Below are 17,809 nucleotides of genomic sequence, written 5' to 3' on the forward strand. Positions count from 1 at the left end.
GTTTATGGAAATAATACTAAGACTTATGAGATAAATACTAAAACTTAATTAGTTTTTAGTAAGTGATAAATATACGTATTTTTAATTGAGTTTTTATTAATTTTTTTTGATATATTAAATTTTTAAAATTTATAATGGGTTAAATATATTTTTTTCTCAAATTATTTTAGAAACTTGTATTTCATCATTAAACTAACTTATATATTATTTTGTCCTAGCATGGTACGAAAGTCATGTAAAATATTTCTTCATAATATGTGTTCTTCATCATATGATAAACAAAATTTCACATTGAACCTTCACATGTCCTTTGCTTGAGGTGGATGTTTTGTGTGACTTTTATAAATTATAAGGACGAATTATGTATATAACATAATTTTGGAACAAAACAATTTTTAAAAATAGTATAAAAACATAAAACATATTTAATCATTTTTCAATTTAGTCTTTACCATTTTAATGTTTGTGTTTTCATGTGACTATAATTTTATTTTTCATCTTACTTATTTTCATGTGTTAAAAAATAAAATTTTATTATTAATATGAAAATAGTATTATGATTAATATAAAGATATTAATAACATTTAAACGTCTGGAATAATACAATGAGGTTGCATACTTATTAGTAACTTCTACATCATGACGAAGAAATATCGAAAAATTTGCTGAGTCACCACTACTCATGAATTTGTTCTTATTAAGTTAATCGAAAACAACAAAAATTAGTTTACATTAACCACGCCATAGAAAATATTAAATAGTAGAAATTAAATTACAAAATATAATACAAGTTTTTTGAATGATCAATATATCAAAATAATTAATTAAAGCCTCGACGGAGTAGAAGAATACGGAGTGCACACAGCAATTCCCTCATACCTATTTTTCTATAAATATAAATAAAAGTCTGAGTCACTGTTACTCGTGAAGTTGTTCTTATTATTAACATTCATTGATAAATATAAAAATTAGTTTGCATTAACAACGTCATACAAAATATTAAATAGTAGAAATTCAATTTTAAAGTCTCAACGAAGTGAAAATACGGGAGTGCAGATAGCAATTCCATCATAACTATTTTTCTTATAAATAAAAGCCTTGGCTCCACCCTACTCACACTACGTTCTCTCTCTATCTCTCACCAGGGTTTTACTTTTAAGCTTAAACCCGCGGCCATGGCGACGAGGGCAGCAGTGGCGGCGCCACGCGTTTTGCGACGCTTTTTCTGCTCAAACTCTGCTTCTTCTACTTTCCCTTTCGTTCCTACGCCGCCTGCGGGCGCTGTCCCCACTCCCGCACGGCCCACGGCGGAGCCCAACACCAATCTCTTTGTCTCTGGTCTGTCTCTCAAATTTCCTTTACTTTTATTTATATTTAGTTCATGTTTTTTATTGTTATTGTTATCGGTTATTGATTTGACTGCGGCAGAAAGTTCTAGAGTCCTTCGTTGCTAAATAATTTGATGTAGTGTGAATTTTGAATTGGATGTACGTGTTTTGATGTAGCTTTGGGAGTTTTAGGTTTTGACGTGGTTAAAGGTTTATTCTTTGTTGTGTTCGTTGGTTTTGTTTTCGTATGTGCGATTTTGAATTTCCAATGATAATATAGACTCCGTATTAGGAGTTAGATTTTTGTGCTTTTCAAATCTTGTGTATTTGGTAAATGTGATTTAGGAGTACCGCGTCCATTAGTAATATGGCCAAACAGATCTATATTAGGGTGTTGGATATCTCACATTGAATAGTTATATGATCAAATTAGAAGGATACAAGTGGATCCGGTTTTGTAAGATTAAGTATTATGCTTTCTGAATATCTTTTCCTTTATTATTGCTATTTTAGAAGCCTTATTGCGGGTGAGTTGCTGTCTTGCTGCATTTGGTTTGTATGCCTTTTCTTGTTCTTATAACATTGTGGTGAACTCTTTCTATCCCCTTACATACAAGACCCGGGGACTGGAAGTTTAGTAAGCTTACCTTCTGTTTTCTGATAGATACTCTGTAAGAAAGGAAGAAGCAGAGAAAAGAGAAGAGAGAGCTATATTGATTGAACAATAATCTGTTTTACAAAAGATAAGGAAAAACGTAATTATATTGGAAAAACCAAAGATATAATATTGACTGATAAAACAATCAGTTAATCTTGTGATGTGTTATCATATTGTCATATATGAACCGATTTTGGTCAAGGAAGAATGCTAGGCGTATCATTATATCAATCTGAAAAAAAATGCAATTTTTATTTAGTAATCTTTTCAACCACCGAATAAATTAATTTACCTTGGAAAGAGCTTCTCCCCTAATGTGTTTGTGATGAAGAAAAATTAGGTATTTAGAATAGTGAGAAACTGGATGAATGTTTAGAAACAAAGGGAGTTGAAATACTCTTATAGTTCATTAACTGATGGGGATAAGTAGTAACTTGAAGGGCCGAACTTCTTTAACTTTTAATTGTCATCAGTGAGTTGTGTAGATATTAGAGAGATGATATAAGCTAGACAAAGCCTCTTGGAAAGGAACTTCCATTATACCCGCTCAGTCTTTTACTCGGAACTTATTGAGTACCATTAACCAACCCAAATCAAAGAAACGTATCCCATAGTATCCCATACAAACAAACACTACCAGCACTGAAGGAGTGTCATTGGTTGCTGTGATGCCATCCCCTACCTATTTTGATTTAACCTACACTTGCTCTAATTGTTTTGTTTTCTCTCTCAAATATAAAACGTAAAGCACAGCTAGTGTAAATCCAGCATGTCGTCATTGCTATTAAATTTTGATACACCATATTCCAGGACTAAAGGCCCCGTCATTTTTGCTCTTTCGAAATTCCATATATCTTAGAGTTGTATCTTTTAATTTTTATTCCCTTAAAATTGTTAGGTCAAAGCCTTTCTCCATGCAATGTGTCATAAGTTTGGATAACTCCCTGTTTCATGTAATATTTGGTTGACTATGTTGATTTTTAATGTATCTTACTTTTAGGGCTTAGCAAACGGACTACAACAGAAAAGCTTCGGGAAGAGTTTTCAAAGTTTGGTGAAGTCGTTCATGGTTTGTTCTGCCCCTCCTAGATATTTTAGTGCGGTTATATATTATGCTTTTATATTTTGTGATTATATCTTCAAAATGTACCTGAAACACAATGGTTTTCTGTTTTCAGCTAGGGTGGTAACTGATCGAGTCTCAGGCTACTCTAAGGGTTTTGGTTTTGTGCAATATGCAACAATAGAAGAGGCTGGAAAGGGCATTGAAGGAATGGATGGCAAGGTAAGCTAGATCTGTATGGGAGATCTAATTTCTTTCATAACATTGTTTGTCTTGAATTTGTGTTTGCTTGTGCTTGTTCATTCAAAATATGACTTGAATATATAAACTTTTGATAATTATGCTTCAATTCCAGTGCAACAGTATAGTCACACACATTAGAAGATAAAATGTTATTTTTTAATAGTGCTAACCGTGGTAGTCGAAATCACCTTTTGGAGTGTAAGATCGGAAATGTCTACAATTTTCTCCATTCTTAATTGCCTCTGGGTCATATTTTGGATGATAACAATGGATCAACGATAGATCCTCAAGGGCCAGTTTCTATGGGCCGAGCAGGTTGGGTTTGTGACCCAGTCTAAAGCTGAAGTGATTCAGTCCCTTAAAAGCCTAACTCTGATGGCCAAAACCTAGCTTACTTACTCCTTATGTTGTCTATTAGTCTAACCCCGTGTACTCCCTCTGTTGTCTAACCCCGTGCCTCTTTGGACCTTAAAAATGAAAGTCCCTACTCTTCATTTGTTAAATAACCGAAAGTTACGCTCCTTTTCTCACCTAAAATCACTGCTCTTCGTTTGGCAAAAGCAAAAAATAACTACCCTCCTTTTTATCTTTAAGAAAACCTTGACTGCACTTTTCTCTTTCTCCCATGAGACAAAGCCCTAGACACTCTTCATTGTTTTTATTTCTGTCTTCTCTCATATTTATGGTTCTGCCCCCTTCTCTGTTTTCACTGTGGTCTTCCCTCATCTATGTGATTCTGTCCCCAACACACTATCGTCATGATTCTTTTTCAGCACGCACACCTCTGTTCTACACCGTTATAATGACTTCCAACTTCACTGCCTTAGGAAAATTTGGACATTATTGATTTGAAATGTGAAACAAATGGAGTTGGTTATCTCATGGCTGGTGATGATTTCAACTTGCAAGGTTTTTAGTTTAGATAAGTTGAAGATCATACAAAGGAATTAAAAAATTGATTTGAGAGTGTATATTTCCCTCCCTTAGGGTTTCATACTTATAATCACTTTGGTTACATTATATTAGATACAATGCGAGAGGGAAGGCAAGAAAATTCAAAAAGATACATCTAATACGAGAGGGAAGGCACGCAGCTCCTTACAATAAATCTTATTTATTCTGACAAGATGTATTGGTGTTTTGAAACTAGAATGGATGGCGTTCCAACTTACTAGTTTGGTGTTTTGTAACTATTAAACTAGGATGGGAATGGTATACTATTTTGTAAATCAGTGCAATATTACATATCATACATGATATTATATATGCACATTGTACTGTTTTTTGCTTATGATGTTTGAATAGAAGTTTAATTTTCTAGTGTCATATTCTAATTTGTTACTTTATTCATGCGCACGCACGTGCCCATACACACACACACACACACATATATATATATATATATATATATATATATATATATATATATATATATATATATATATATATATACACCTCTAATATGCCTTTTACCCTCCTAAGCATGAAATCTTGCGTGGTAAACTGGTTTAAATGTGCATAGTTTAACATACAACTATAAATGTGTGTAACAGTTTTCTGTTGGTTTAATGATTTATCCCCTTCTACATCTTAATGTGTTCAAGAAACCGTTGTTTGTATTATTCATCCAAAGATATATGATGCTATGGTTACTTTAAGTTTTGGCATTTTTGTGGCTATTCTTGTAATGTTGACTGATAATTCACCAACGCAATGCAGTTTTTGGACGGTTGGGTTATATTTGCAGAATATGCGCGACCAAGACCACCTCCAGGACATCTAAATAACAACAGTCCTCCTTTTGGCCGGCAGTGATTCTTGTTGTTTGTCTGAAAACATTCTTATGCCTCATTGAACTCATTGTCTCAAGTAGCAATTGAAAATCATAAATTATTATTTAGATGCGTATGCATGATGAGGTGATCTTTAATTATCTATAAATGTTTTAGATTATTGTAATGTAAGGATAACCTATAACGTCGTAATGTCAGATTTCCCTTCGATAGCCTTTAGTATTTGGTGGATATGTTGGGTAGTCCAAAGTAGCCTTTAGTATCGAAGCAGATGTCTGTACCACATGGACTTACTATTATTATACTTGAAAAGAGAAAAAAACTATGTCTACGATATATAATCTTGTCATTATATTCTTCTCTGGGAATTTATTTGTGATGTTTATGCTTTTTGCATAATAGCTGCACTATTACTAATCCTTAACCGTAAAATGTGAAATTGCATGCCAGCAGGTGCTACAGCAGGTGCTACCGTCTTGAAGAGTTGAAATTGTTGTCGTGTTATGAGGATTGTCCGACTCAACTATAGAAACCTTCTTTACAAAATGGATTAATCTAAAGATTTTCTTTTGGTTTTTATGTAAGAAAAAAAAAAGACAGACTTTGTTAAAATACTAGTTTTTCTACTCGTGCAACACATGTTTTTCACATACCATTTATTGAATTAAATATTAATTAACAAACAATAAATATTTTTTTTTTCAATTTCAAAACATTCAGAATATGTTTTTATTGAGTATTCAAATTGTTAAAAATTGAAATTGAAATAAAATTAACTTTAACATATAACAATATTAATTAACAAAGAATAAATAATTTTTCTGTTCAAATATGATATTGAGTATTGAAATTGTTAGAAATTGAAATAAAGTTCATTTTAACGGATATTAATATTTATATAAATATATAAACTGTTGACAAATTTTTTCACAGCTTTATTGATACAAAGTTGAACAATTTTATTGATCTAATTTCTACAACTTTGTATGTGATTTTGAATATCTGTATTTGTATTGAATTGTATTTGACATTTTATAATCAAATTGCATATTTGTTTGTCAATAACAAACAAATATCACTTACCTGTTTCAAATATTCCATTTACATTGTTAAAGTTATTAATTTCGTTATTGAAATCTGCAAATAATTTTCAAAAACTTGTTACAATAAATAAAAGAACTTATTTACATAACAATTTTTGTTTAAGAAAAAGAATGACTTACCGAATAAATCAAATTAGTTACTGGTTTGCTTTGTAGAGTATTCTTCATGAATCTGCCAAAAAATATATACTATGGATATTGAGGTTCACCGAAAGCTGATATGTTGCTATATTTACAATCATTGTCACTATGTAATTTCAACAACACCATCATAACCATCACTATAACTTATAATAAAACATTTCAGATGTATTTTAATAAGTATTTATGATACGTATAATCAATGTTACCTATTATAACCTGCATTCCATGAGGCTCAACATTGTTACTTTCTAATTTAAACGACCTCATCATTGTAAACTATGTAATTTAAAGAAGGAAATGAGCACCATTGGTACAACGTGACCTGCATTTATTATAACTTCAGTTAATGAACAACATTATCATTGAACAATTGAATAAATTAGAAGAACAATGCGATATAAGTAATGACATACCTATAGTTTGGTCTTTGTTAAAAGAGTTTTAAAAATATCCTTGTACACAATATTTTTAGTTGTGTTTGTGATATTTCCATCTTCATCTAGAATAAGTATTTTGAGTCCTTTTTTGGTTTTTACTCTAGAGATGGCAACATAGAGCTGTCCATGTGTGAAAATTGGACGTGGAAGATAGAGTCCCACTCTAGACAGAGATTGACCTTGACTTTCATTGATGGTCATTGCAAAGCAAAGTGATATAGGGAACTGTCTTCTTTGGAATTTAAATGGCAAACCTGAATCTGAAGGAACTAAATTCATTCTTGGGATAAAAATTTTATCACCAATGTTTTTACCTGTAATAACAATTGCAGAGATGACATTTTTTCCTAAATGATTCACTTGCAATCTTGTTTCATTGCATAGACCTTTGGCTTGATCAATATTTCTAAGAAGCATGATTGATACCCCTGTTTTCAGCTTCAATATGTGATTCAGAATACCTGAGCATTTGATTTCATTCAAAAATTCGGATGTAAACCATTCAGATTGCATTTCTTCATCTTGATCAGATTGGCAAGGTGTATCTGAACTTAGATACGTAATTTCCTCATCACTTAATAAAGATAGCATGAAATCATTAACTTTCTCAACACAATCATTTGTTGGACAAAGTATTGCTCCATCATAAAAATAACCAGGATTCCTCATATTTAAAACAAAATCAGGGTACACAAATTGAACCAAAGCCATCAAAGGTGAATTTGTATTTAGAATCAACAATTGTTGTGGAATTTCAACCATGCTTTCACCATTTTCATTTAAATTCATCTCTCCATCTCCTATTTTCAAGATCCAATCATCAAATTCTTTTATCTCCTTTACTGTCTGCCTATTTTGGGTGGTATTTAATCTCATATTCTTTGTTAGCTTTAACACTTTACAATACTGTCATAAGTCAGAATACTGTATTGAAGATTTAATGATATCATACCTGGATGCTTTCTTTATGACAGGTAGAATTTGTCTGAAGTCACCTCCAAGGAGAACCACTTTTCCACCAAATGGTTTGCAATTGTTGAACTCATCAACATTTTTCATTATATCTCTCAAAGTTCTATCAAATGCTTCAAAACACATTCAAGTCATCATAGGTGTTGTATCTGTAACATCTCGACCGGATATTACAAATTTAAAATAATAAAATAAAGAAATATAATTAAACTGCATTTAATGAAATATCATTTCCCAAAAATGCGAGAAATTTAAAACTTATTACAATAATAATTGTCTCAGTTTATAATTCATAAAAGTGAATAGATAAGAAAACCACAGTTGGTTAATCTAGGAGTTTACAAAATCCTTAAAATACAAAATAGTAAAAACTCTGGTAAAATCTTCTCCCCATACTAGCCCCGCTCCGGCGCTATGCCTCACCAGATCCACCTGCAACATCCTCTGCTCTCGTGTACTGCGTAAACGATCATCACCAAATACAAGCATATAGGGTGAGCTAATGGAATAAAAAAGATATACAACACATTTATATATACAACACAATCACTCCAAAGAAATTTCATCCTTTGATTTCGTACCACATGGCCACAACCATGTTAACCATGTTCTACGTCTTCTAGTGAGTACCTCAAGACGTCTTGCTGCCACACCTATCAGCCACAACCAATAGAGCACGTGCGGGAAACCATGCTACGGATCACACACCGTAACGCCAGGTGGAGTTCCCAATACGAACATAGCTCGTAATGTCCCAAGACTACCAAACCCATCCGTATTGGCCACAACCAGCACACTCACACCGGCAACACTCGCCAACCCGAGCCACAACTCAAGAGTTCCTCGTGTTCATCCGCCATCCCGAGTCACAACTCAAGAGATGTTATTCCGAGCCACAACTCAAGGAATACCACGTGCTTAACCCCTATCCCGAGCCACAACTCAAGGGATATGTTCTGAGCTACAACTCAAGGAACACCAACTAGTCAACCTTTGAGATATCCTAGAAGCATTGTAGGCTACGCACATCAACATAAGCACAACCAAAATCTGTTACAGCAAAAATCGCCTGGCGCCTTGTGAGCAGACCACTTGGCAGGATACGCGTACCGCCAGGCGCAAAGCGCCTCAGAAAAATGCCAATGCTGCACACACCGCCTGGCAAACACCTCACGCCGCTAGGCGCCATACGCTTTCTAGAGCCTCTACCAAATCTTTTCCGCTTGGCGGGATCCCATTTTCTGCTAGGCGCCATGCGTTCCAAGCTTCTCTGGTTTTCCTTTATCACCTGGCAACACACCCCAAGCCGCCAGGCAGCACACCCTAAGCCGCTAGGCGCCACATCAGTAACGTCACTACTACTGGTTTTTGGCACTTTGAAGCAAGTTCTAAAAAATCCCAAACACTATACATACAATCCATTACATGAAATATGTTTATCCAGTCATAATCACATGACTGGATCATACTCCAACACAATGTTGAACAACCAAACAATATACAAAAGTAGGAAAAATACATAATTATTGCCCCAAAATATCGCACAGGCAATAAAACAATAATAATGATAATAATAAAACTAACAACAATAACAACAATAATAAAAATACTAATAAAAATAAAACAAAACAATAATAATAATAATAATAATGAAAAAATTAATAAAATAAAATAAAATGAACAATAATAACAAAACACTAATACTAATAAGTTAAAACAATAATAGCAAGGTAATAATAATAATAACAAAATAAAGCAATAATAATAAAACAATAATAATGATAATAAAATCATAAATAAAATAAAAAATGATAATAATAACAATAATAATAAAATAATAGTAAAATAAAATAAAATAAAATAAAAATAATAGGAATAATAATAATAATAAAAATAAGAAAACTTAATAATAATAAAATAAAATATTAATAATAATTGTAAAACATAATAATAATAATAATAATAAGGTTTAATTAATCGTAAGGTACCCAGTTTGGTACTAGTGTGTCAAATTGGTACCGGCTTTTAAAAAAGTGTCAATTGCATCCCAACTTTTGAAAATTGCTTCAATTAGGTCCCTTTCAGATGAGTTGACTAACGCCGTTAGTCAACGTGCCACGTGTCAATCTGTGGTTTTTTCGATTTTTTTTAAAAAAAATTTTAATTTTTTTTTAATTTTTAAAATTATTTTTTAAAAAAAATAAAAATGCCACGTGTCAAGTCCCTGTGTGTGACACGTGGCATTGTCAGTGCCACGTGGCATTGTTAGTGCCATGTGGCATTGTAATGCCACGTGTCAGTGTCACTATAAAATGTCATTGTGTTGATTTCGATTTAGTCCCCACATATGTCTTTTTGTTTCAATTTAGTACCTAAGTATGTGTATCTGATTCAATTTTGTCCCAATTTTTTTTTAATAATTAAAATATTTTTGTAATCCATTTTTTATAAGATTAAAAATAATTAAGTATAAATATTTTTACAAAATTAAGTACTAATATTTATAATGTTTCTCTCAATTTCAGACCAAATTTATTATTTGTATGAATTTTATGCTATTTTTTTTTATTAAAAATGACTTAATAAAATGACTTTTACCACTAAATTTTAATATAAATATCAAATACTTAATTTTTTTAAAACTTTTATACTTAATTACTTTTAATTTTATTAAAAAATATTTTAATTATTAAAAATTATTAGGTCAAAATTGAATCAAATACACATAAGTAGGTACTAAATTGAAACGAAAAAACATAAATGGGGACTAAATCGAAATCAACACAATGACATTTTATAGTGACACTGACACATGGCATTACAATGCCACATGGCACTGACAATACCACGTGTCACACACAGGGACTTGACACGTGGCATTTTTATTTTTTTTTTAAAAAATTTAAAAAAAATTTAAAAATAAAATAAAAAATTAAAATTTCTTTAAAAAAAATCAAAAAAACCACAGATTGACACGTGGCACGTTGACTAACGGCGTTAGTCAACTCTGTCTGAAAGGGACCTAATTGAAGCAATTTTCAAAAGTTGGGATGCAATTGACACTTTTTTAAAAGCGGGTACCAATTTGACACACTAGTACCGAACTGAGTACCTTACGATTAATTAAACCTAATAATAATAACAGTAATTGTAATAACTAATAAAAATAATACATAAATAATAATCATAATAAAAATAATCATTATAATAATAATAATAGCAAAAATAATAATAAAATATTATTAATAATAATAGTAAATAATAATAATAATAATAATAATAATAACTAGTAGTAATAATATATAAATAATAATAATAATAATAGTAATAACAATAAAAATAATAATTATAATAATAATAATAATAATAATAACTAGTAATAATAATACATAAATAATAATAATTATAATTATAATAATAATAGTGAAAATAATAGTGAAAATAATAATAATAATAAAATAAAATATTAATAGTAAGATATTAATAATAATAGTAAATAAAATAATAATAATAATTAAAATAAAAATTATAATAATAATAATAATGGTAAAAATAATAATAAAAATAAAAAAAATAAAATAAAATAAAATATTAATAATAAAATATTAATAATAATAGTAAATTAAATAATAATAATAATAGTAATAATAATAAAAATAATAATAATAATAACTAGTAATACTAATATATAAATAACAATAATAATAATAATAATAAAAATAATAATTATAATAATAATAACTAGTAATAATTATAATAATAATAGTAATAATTATAATAATAAATAATAATAAAATTAATAATAATAATAAAAGTAATAATAATAATAAATAATAACTAATAATAATATTAAAAAAATAATAATGAAAATAATAATTATAATAATTGTGCCACATTTAGGAGAAAGAACTCTAAACATCTCGGCAAGTCATAAAAAAAAGAAGAAGAATCATAATAATTATAGTAGTGATGGTCCAACGAAAATTTTAATGTTGGTCCACCAAGATTCAAACCCATAACCATGTCAAATCAATGCACAACCATTCAACCAATTCATATTTCATGATAATTCACATAATTCTATAATTATGTTATCACTCATCATGATCCAACACATTATTAAAATAATTATAAATTAAATAACACATAATTGGCATACATAGAACTTGAACCCAAGTCCTATCACATAATTAAGTACTCTCTACCATTTAAGCTAGTACTTTTCCACATCACAACAAATAACATTAAATGGCATAAAGGCTCCCACTACCCACATATATTAATTAATTATTTATTTAATTAATTAAATTTTATGGGTCTTACAGTATCCCATATAATCAAACTTGTTGCTATTAAAAGCTTAGCACGTAGACTACCTTGAGCAATATTGCAAGTTGATTCCTCATTAAGTAGTAGTGGAATGCAAAAAGTTGAATATGCAGTTTTTTCACCAGGAAGAAGTAACGAAGCAATGCCACTTGAAGCTACATTTAAAACAATATTCCCCTTGTTTTTTATTGCAGCTGACAATAAAGGTTTTCCTATACCACCGTAACCATACAAAAAGAAGAATCCTCCATGTTTTGAAAGTATTGCATTCATTATATTATCATATACACACACTTGTTCATCAATGAGTGACTTGAAGACCATTGCATGTTCTTTAGCCATGTCTTCTTTATTATATTGAAGCTCATCAATAAAAAATCGATTTTCAAATAGAAATGAATCTGAAATATCTAGTTGAGGTAGGGAAGGATAATCTTTTAAATACCTTTCATTTGACATCAACATTTTTTCAATTTCAAGAAGACAAACTTTCTGTAATTCACATTCTTCCATTTGAAGTTCTGCACCAAACAATAAATGATATCTATAAATTGTATTCAATAACTTATTCCTTAAAATAATTGACCAAAACAATAAATATCCGAACATATGGGAGTATGGTTGAAATTGGATTGCAAGCAAAAAGAAAAAGACACTTAAAAATTTATAGAACAAAATAACGAAAAGGACAATTGAATAAATAACAATATAGAATATCTGGGCAGTTTAAGTCCTTTCTTTTTTGGTATAAAATTCCATCACATAACACACTCCAAGTAGAATTCCAAACTACATCAGGTTTTGACATTGTATTGGTGCCCAACAATGTAACAAACAATCTTCTAAGTTGATATCCAGAAGCAATTTCACTGGCTTCCTTAATTGCATCAATGAATTCTTTGTCATCCGTCAATAGTCCTAAAGCATAACAAGCCTCCTGGAATGTTTCATACATTTGTCCATCAATTGTCCTTATGCTCTCATAATTAACACAACCTTTTTGAATTGTCAATACTATTCTCATATAATAGATTTCTCTAGAGCCAGGCGGAATATAAGTAATTATACCAATGTTGTAGCCTTTCTTCCTTGGTTTCCATTCTTTTTCTTTTGCCATCCAAACAAATTTAGTTGGGAATTCCCCGTAAGTCAAATCTTTTGCTTCTATATAATTTCGATTAGCCTCGAACCAACCAAGAAACATTGTGTTACTGTTTTCGCATCTGTTGAATACAGCATGAATATCATCATCATCTTTAAACAATGTTGATTGTGCTCCTGGAAGATGGAGTGTTAATCTTTGAACAACAAGCCACCTATAGTGAATATCAAAAGCAAATGTTTGCCAAACTGCTTGGCATGGTGACAGGTATCTACAGTCATAACACCTTTTTATTTCATCAATAATTGTTTCTTTGTTCAAATCTGCAACAACGTTAGTTATTTTAACTATAGCTCTGTCCGGACCTTTGTTGACATACTTGAACAAATACTTGATTGCATTTGTATTGACATGAGCTTGGTACCTCATTAAAAGAGGTGGAATGTAAGGAACCACACTGGAATTTTCTATATGACAAATATCCTTCTTCATCAATGGTAGTACAAATTGTAAAATTCTTTGGATAATATTTGGAACATTTACTTTCTTTCATGCAAGGATAATTGAATCGTGTAGGTCCACACGACCCATATATCATGTAACTGGAAACAACTTTATGCAATTTCGGATACAAATCTTGATTAGGCAATTTGGCTGAAATTACCTTATATAAATCTGATGTAGTCTTCAATTTGCTTTCTCCATCTAACCATAAAAGTATATGAGTGTGCGGTAATCCTTTTTTTTGAAATTCTACTGTGTTCATACCTGATTGTATAAAACTAATCAATACAAATCTTGATTAGGCAATTTGGCTGAAATTACCTTATCAATATCTGCTGCAGTCTTCAGTTTGCTTTCTCCATCTAACCATAAAAGTATATGAGCATGTGGTAATCCTCTTTTTTGAAATTCTACTGTGTACATACCTGATTGTATAAAAATAATCAATACAGTGATACACATATTTGGTAATTGAATAACTAAATATATAATATAAAATTGCATGCACAACATACTTGCAGTAGTCTTTCCGAAGAAGTCATTTTTTTTTAAAATCTGTCATCATTTGGTCAATTTTCATTTTGAACACTTTACACACAATGTCAGGTTTGTCTGATATAGTTAAACCTCTTGGAGAAACAAAATCACGTATTTCACTCCAATTTACATTGCATGTTATAGTTATGAACAAATCAGGATATCCAAATTTCTTACAAATTGCCATAGCATCTTGGCAGTTGTTAAACATATACCTTGTACCACCAGTGAAGGAAGCAAGCAAGACTATACGTCTTCCAATGGAAGATGAATTTGTCTCTCCTCTATTAACAACCTTTTGTAATCCATTAAGAATGTCATAACGTATTAACTTCTGATTTGCTCTAATGAACGACAAATGTTGTGCTTCAATCATAGTGTAGCAGTCAACAAAGAATTGTTGAAACAATTGACACGCATTAACAATGTTACCAAACTCCGAAGACCTCTACTGGATTCTAAAGGCTATAAATTCTCTCAAAGAAATACAAACTCTTAGCTTTGTTTTACTTTTTGAGTGAGTTTGTCTAATTGGTACATCCTCTTGATAACCATCTTCTCCAAAAGGAAACATTAGAGGATATTGCAAAGGAATAAAGGCAGTGTGAATTTCATGCAATCTGGTCAATTCAATAGAACATTTCTACACAATGATATCTCTTCCTACATCCAGATTACCAAAATCACCAACTATCAATTCAGCTATCTCATCACATGAAGATGTGTTGTAGACTCTTGGATCTTTTGATCCGCCTCTAAATAATCTTAGTGCGAAGTCAAATTTTGAATTATCTGTTGACAAATCTCTAACTCGTCTAAATGATTTTGCAAGAACATTGTGATCATCAATCATTTTCATCAAGTCAGAAACCAATGATTGATCTACTAAAGATTCATCTGAATTTTACCTAAAACACATTTGAACAAACTCAAGTTAATAAACAATTTGGAAGATTTTTTATAAAACAATAAAGCAGATGTGAGCTAACCTGAAATGGTTCATTTTGTTGTTGATTTCATTTTCAGTATCGTAAATGTAAAGTTGTGCAAACTTTGGTTTCGATCCATCTTGTGGCAACAAACTTCCAATGTCGATGGTAGTTTTGTCCATTAAGAATGAATTGAGGTGGTGTAGGACCATTATTCATCGAAGTATCTATCTTACCTCCAATTGAAGTGAATGAGAACATACTGTTGTATATTCTTATATTTTGTAAAAAAATACTACTTCTATCATCAGAACCATTTAACAAATTTTGAAGCAGGGGAGGTGGTTGTTGTAAAAGTGGAAGTTGAACTTTTCCGTTCTGGCAACACAATGAGAAATCAATTTTGTTTGGCGTTTTAATTTTTTCTGCTCTTTCTTCATACCATAATTCAGCTTGACAGTATTCACATTCCAAGCAAGGTTGTCCAAAGTGGACTATTTTTGAACCCAAAGAAGTCTATTAGATAAGTCAAAATAGATACATGCATGAACATATAAAGTGATATACTTACCCTGGATCTCTGCTCTGGAATAAAGTTCTGTTGTAAATGTGCGTTCTGATTACAATGATAAAAGTAATTAAATTCATGGGCCTATTTTTGGACCAATTAAACATTAAAAGGTCTATGTGAGTTTCAAATTACTATCATTTGGTTCTGATCCTCTTGAATGATTTATTATTTGTAAACTTCTTCGACCTGTTCTTCTTCGATCATCATAATTGAATTTCTTCTGAAGTGATTGTATCACTTTAAAAGGATATTTAACACACTGCTTCTTAGGAAGACCAGAATACGAATTTAATCATTCAGAACTTCCACCTTGCAAAGTAAGTCTTAGTATAACCTAATATAATAATTATAAAACAATAAATAATATATGTTTGTTAAACATGACTAACCTTCAGAATATGTTATTATTTTGTTAATATCATTACGCTTATCATAGTCATTAGAACTTGAATTGCTTTGTAGTATACTACTATAGACAACTGTTTTTTCAATACCACAAAATCTTAGAAATTGGAAATAAGATAACTTTCATAAATTACAATATGTAAATAAACATACAAATGGTTGACATATTTGATGGATTAACATTGTTAATTATAGCACTTCCAAAGCTTTGTATGTGGTTTTCAACAACTGCATTTGCATTAAAGTCGAGTGGTCATTTTCTAAATAAAATTTCATGTTTATTCTTGAAGAAAAATAAAACATTTACAATCACTTGTTCCACATATTGCATTTATATTATGAAAGTTGTTGACTTGTTTGTCGACATCTGCAAAATATTTTCCATAATGTAGTCAAATAAATAAAACAGCTTGATTTACATAACAAAAATGTTTAAGAGAAATAATAACTTACTCAAATCTAACTCGGTTAATGGCTTCCTCTGTAGAATATTATTCATGAATTGGTGGTTGTGAATGGTTTTGTCTGCCAAAAAATATTAAACCTATATTAATATCAATATTCAGGTTCAATATTTAGATTTATTAAAATTTCAATAACAATATATACATATATCGAACCTGATCTGTTGCTACATTGACCATCATTGTCTGTATATTTCCTTTTTCTTATTGTGTAATCTTGTTGGTTTTCTGAAAGAAAAATCACAGTTGAGAAAGTGAGAATTAAGAACTTCATATTTGAACTATTATACAAAACTATTTTTGCTATTGAAGAATGAAAATCTAAAGTAATCTTACCTGAATGTTTGTTGTTCATCTTCGTTGGACTTTGTCTTTTGGTTTCCTCCATTCCGACCTTTCTTTACTCTGGTGTTTAACATAGTGCTACAAAATATTAGTTGTTGACTACTGTGAAGTGTTTAGTGATTATTGCTATATCCATGAATGTATTTGTTCAGCTTTTCTGTTGACATACTTTGTTGTACAGGTGGACCTATTGTGGAAACATGTACTTTTTATAGTTGATATTTTCTGCACAATGTTTCTTTCACAAATATATTCTGCAAATAGAGAGCACAAAAACTGTACATAGATAATATGTTAGTAAAAATGACATAAATATCAAATGTTTCATACTTATTTCCTTTTTGCACCAAGAGAATCACATAACTCTTTTTCATGCAAGTAGTACACATACTATATAGAATATGCAAATATTACCTGTTTGTTTATGGATTGTAGTATAATTTTGTTGAAAATGAAATGTGACTTGTAGGTGAAATGTAGTATACTTTTGTTCAAACATGCAAATTTCACAACATAATGATCTATTAATAGATAAAAGTTCCAATATATTCTTCACTCAACATTAGGTGGAATAATCTTCTTAACAATATTTCAAATAAATGTTCTTACCAAAATTAAATCAATCAAACACAAATCAAACATTATAATTGAAATTTACATTTACAGACTTCATAAAAAAAAACTTGAAATAGTGCGGCCAAATTATGTTAACATAGTAAAACAAAATTGACACGATGAACTATTATTCAACACACACACACACACACACACACACACATATATATATATATATATATATATATATATATATATATATATATAGCCATTGATACCAATATTATAAGTAGAAGTTCCAAAAGTACATACAGAGTAACATATAAT

At 30.3% G+C, this 17,809-nt stretch overlaps 2 protein-coding genes across 2 annotated transcripts; one reads left to right on the plus strand and one right to left on the minus strand.

The window, feature by feature from the left end:
• Nucleotides 1-1,108: 1,108 nt before the first annotated feature.
• Nucleotides 1,109-5,453, plus strand: LOC114168479 (RNA-binding (RRM/RBD/RNP motifs) family protein). The gene is made up of 4 exons (XM_028053316.2): nt 1,109-1,338; nt 2,987-3,055; nt 3,165-3,271; nt 5,012-5,453. Exons 1-4 carry the CDS (start codon nt 1,176-1,178, stop codon nt 5,105-5,107), a joined length of 435 nt encoding a protein of 144 aa, XP_027909117.1. The 5' UTR covers nt 1,109-1,175; the 3' UTR covers nt 5,108-5,453.
• A 1,292-nt stretch (nt 5,454-6,745) lies between these two features.
• On the minus strand, nt 6,746-16,970 carry LOC114170245 (uncharacterized). Its single transcript, XM_085669288.1, has 12 exons — nt 16,919-16,970; nt 16,739-16,810; nt 16,572-16,643; nt 16,103-16,192; nt 14,881-15,110; nt 14,271-14,508; nt 13,998-14,101; nt 12,842-13,658; nt 12,065-12,591; nt 8,852-9,146; nt 7,722-7,854; nt 6,746-7,619 (listed from the first exon to the last, which is right to left on the minus strand). Exons 1-12 carry the CDS (start codon nt 16,968-16,970, stop codon nt 6,746-6,748), a joined length of 3,504 nt encoding a protein of 1,167 aa, XP_085525414.1.
• Between the last annotated feature and the right edge of the window lie 839 nt (nt 16,971-17,809).

Source organism: Vigna unguiculata, chromosome 11 (assembly GCF_037176805.1).
Source record: "Vigna unguiculata cultivar grain cowpea cultivar isolate G323 ecotype 2 chromosome 11, ASM3717680v1, whole genome shotgun sequence".
Classification (NCBI taxonomy): Eukaryota; Viridiplantae; Streptophyta; class Magnoliopsida; order Fabales; family Fabaceae; genus Vigna; species Vigna unguiculata.

Excerpts from the sequence above, each read along its gene's own strand:
- LOC114168479 (XM_028053316.2), top strand. The coding sequence starts at position 1,176 with ATGGCGACGAGGGCAGCAGTGGCGGCGCCACGCGTTTTGCGACGCTTT. Across the intron at positions 1,339-2,986 it reads CACCAATCTCTTTGTCTCTG|GGCTTAGCAAACGGACTACA; the intron begins GTCTGTCTCTCA and ends TCTTACTTTTAG. Across the intron at positions 3,056-3,164 it reads GTTTGGTGAAGTCGTTCATG|CTAGGGTGGTAACTGATCGA; the intron begins GTTTGTTCTGCC and ends TTCTGTTTTCAG.
- LOC114170245 (XM_085669288.1), bottom strand. The coding sequence starts at position 16,970 with ATGGAGGAAACCAAAAGACAAAGTCCAACGAAGATGAACAACAAACAT. Across the intron at positions 14,509-14,880 it reads GTGATTTTGGTAATCTGGAT|GTTGTTAATAGAGGAGAGAC; the intron begins GTAGGAAGAGAT and ends GGATTACAAAAG. Across the intron at positions 13,659-13,997 it reads CTGCAGCAGATATTGATAAG|AAGGATATTTGTCATATAGA; the intron begins GTAATTTCAGCC and ends CCATTGATGAAG.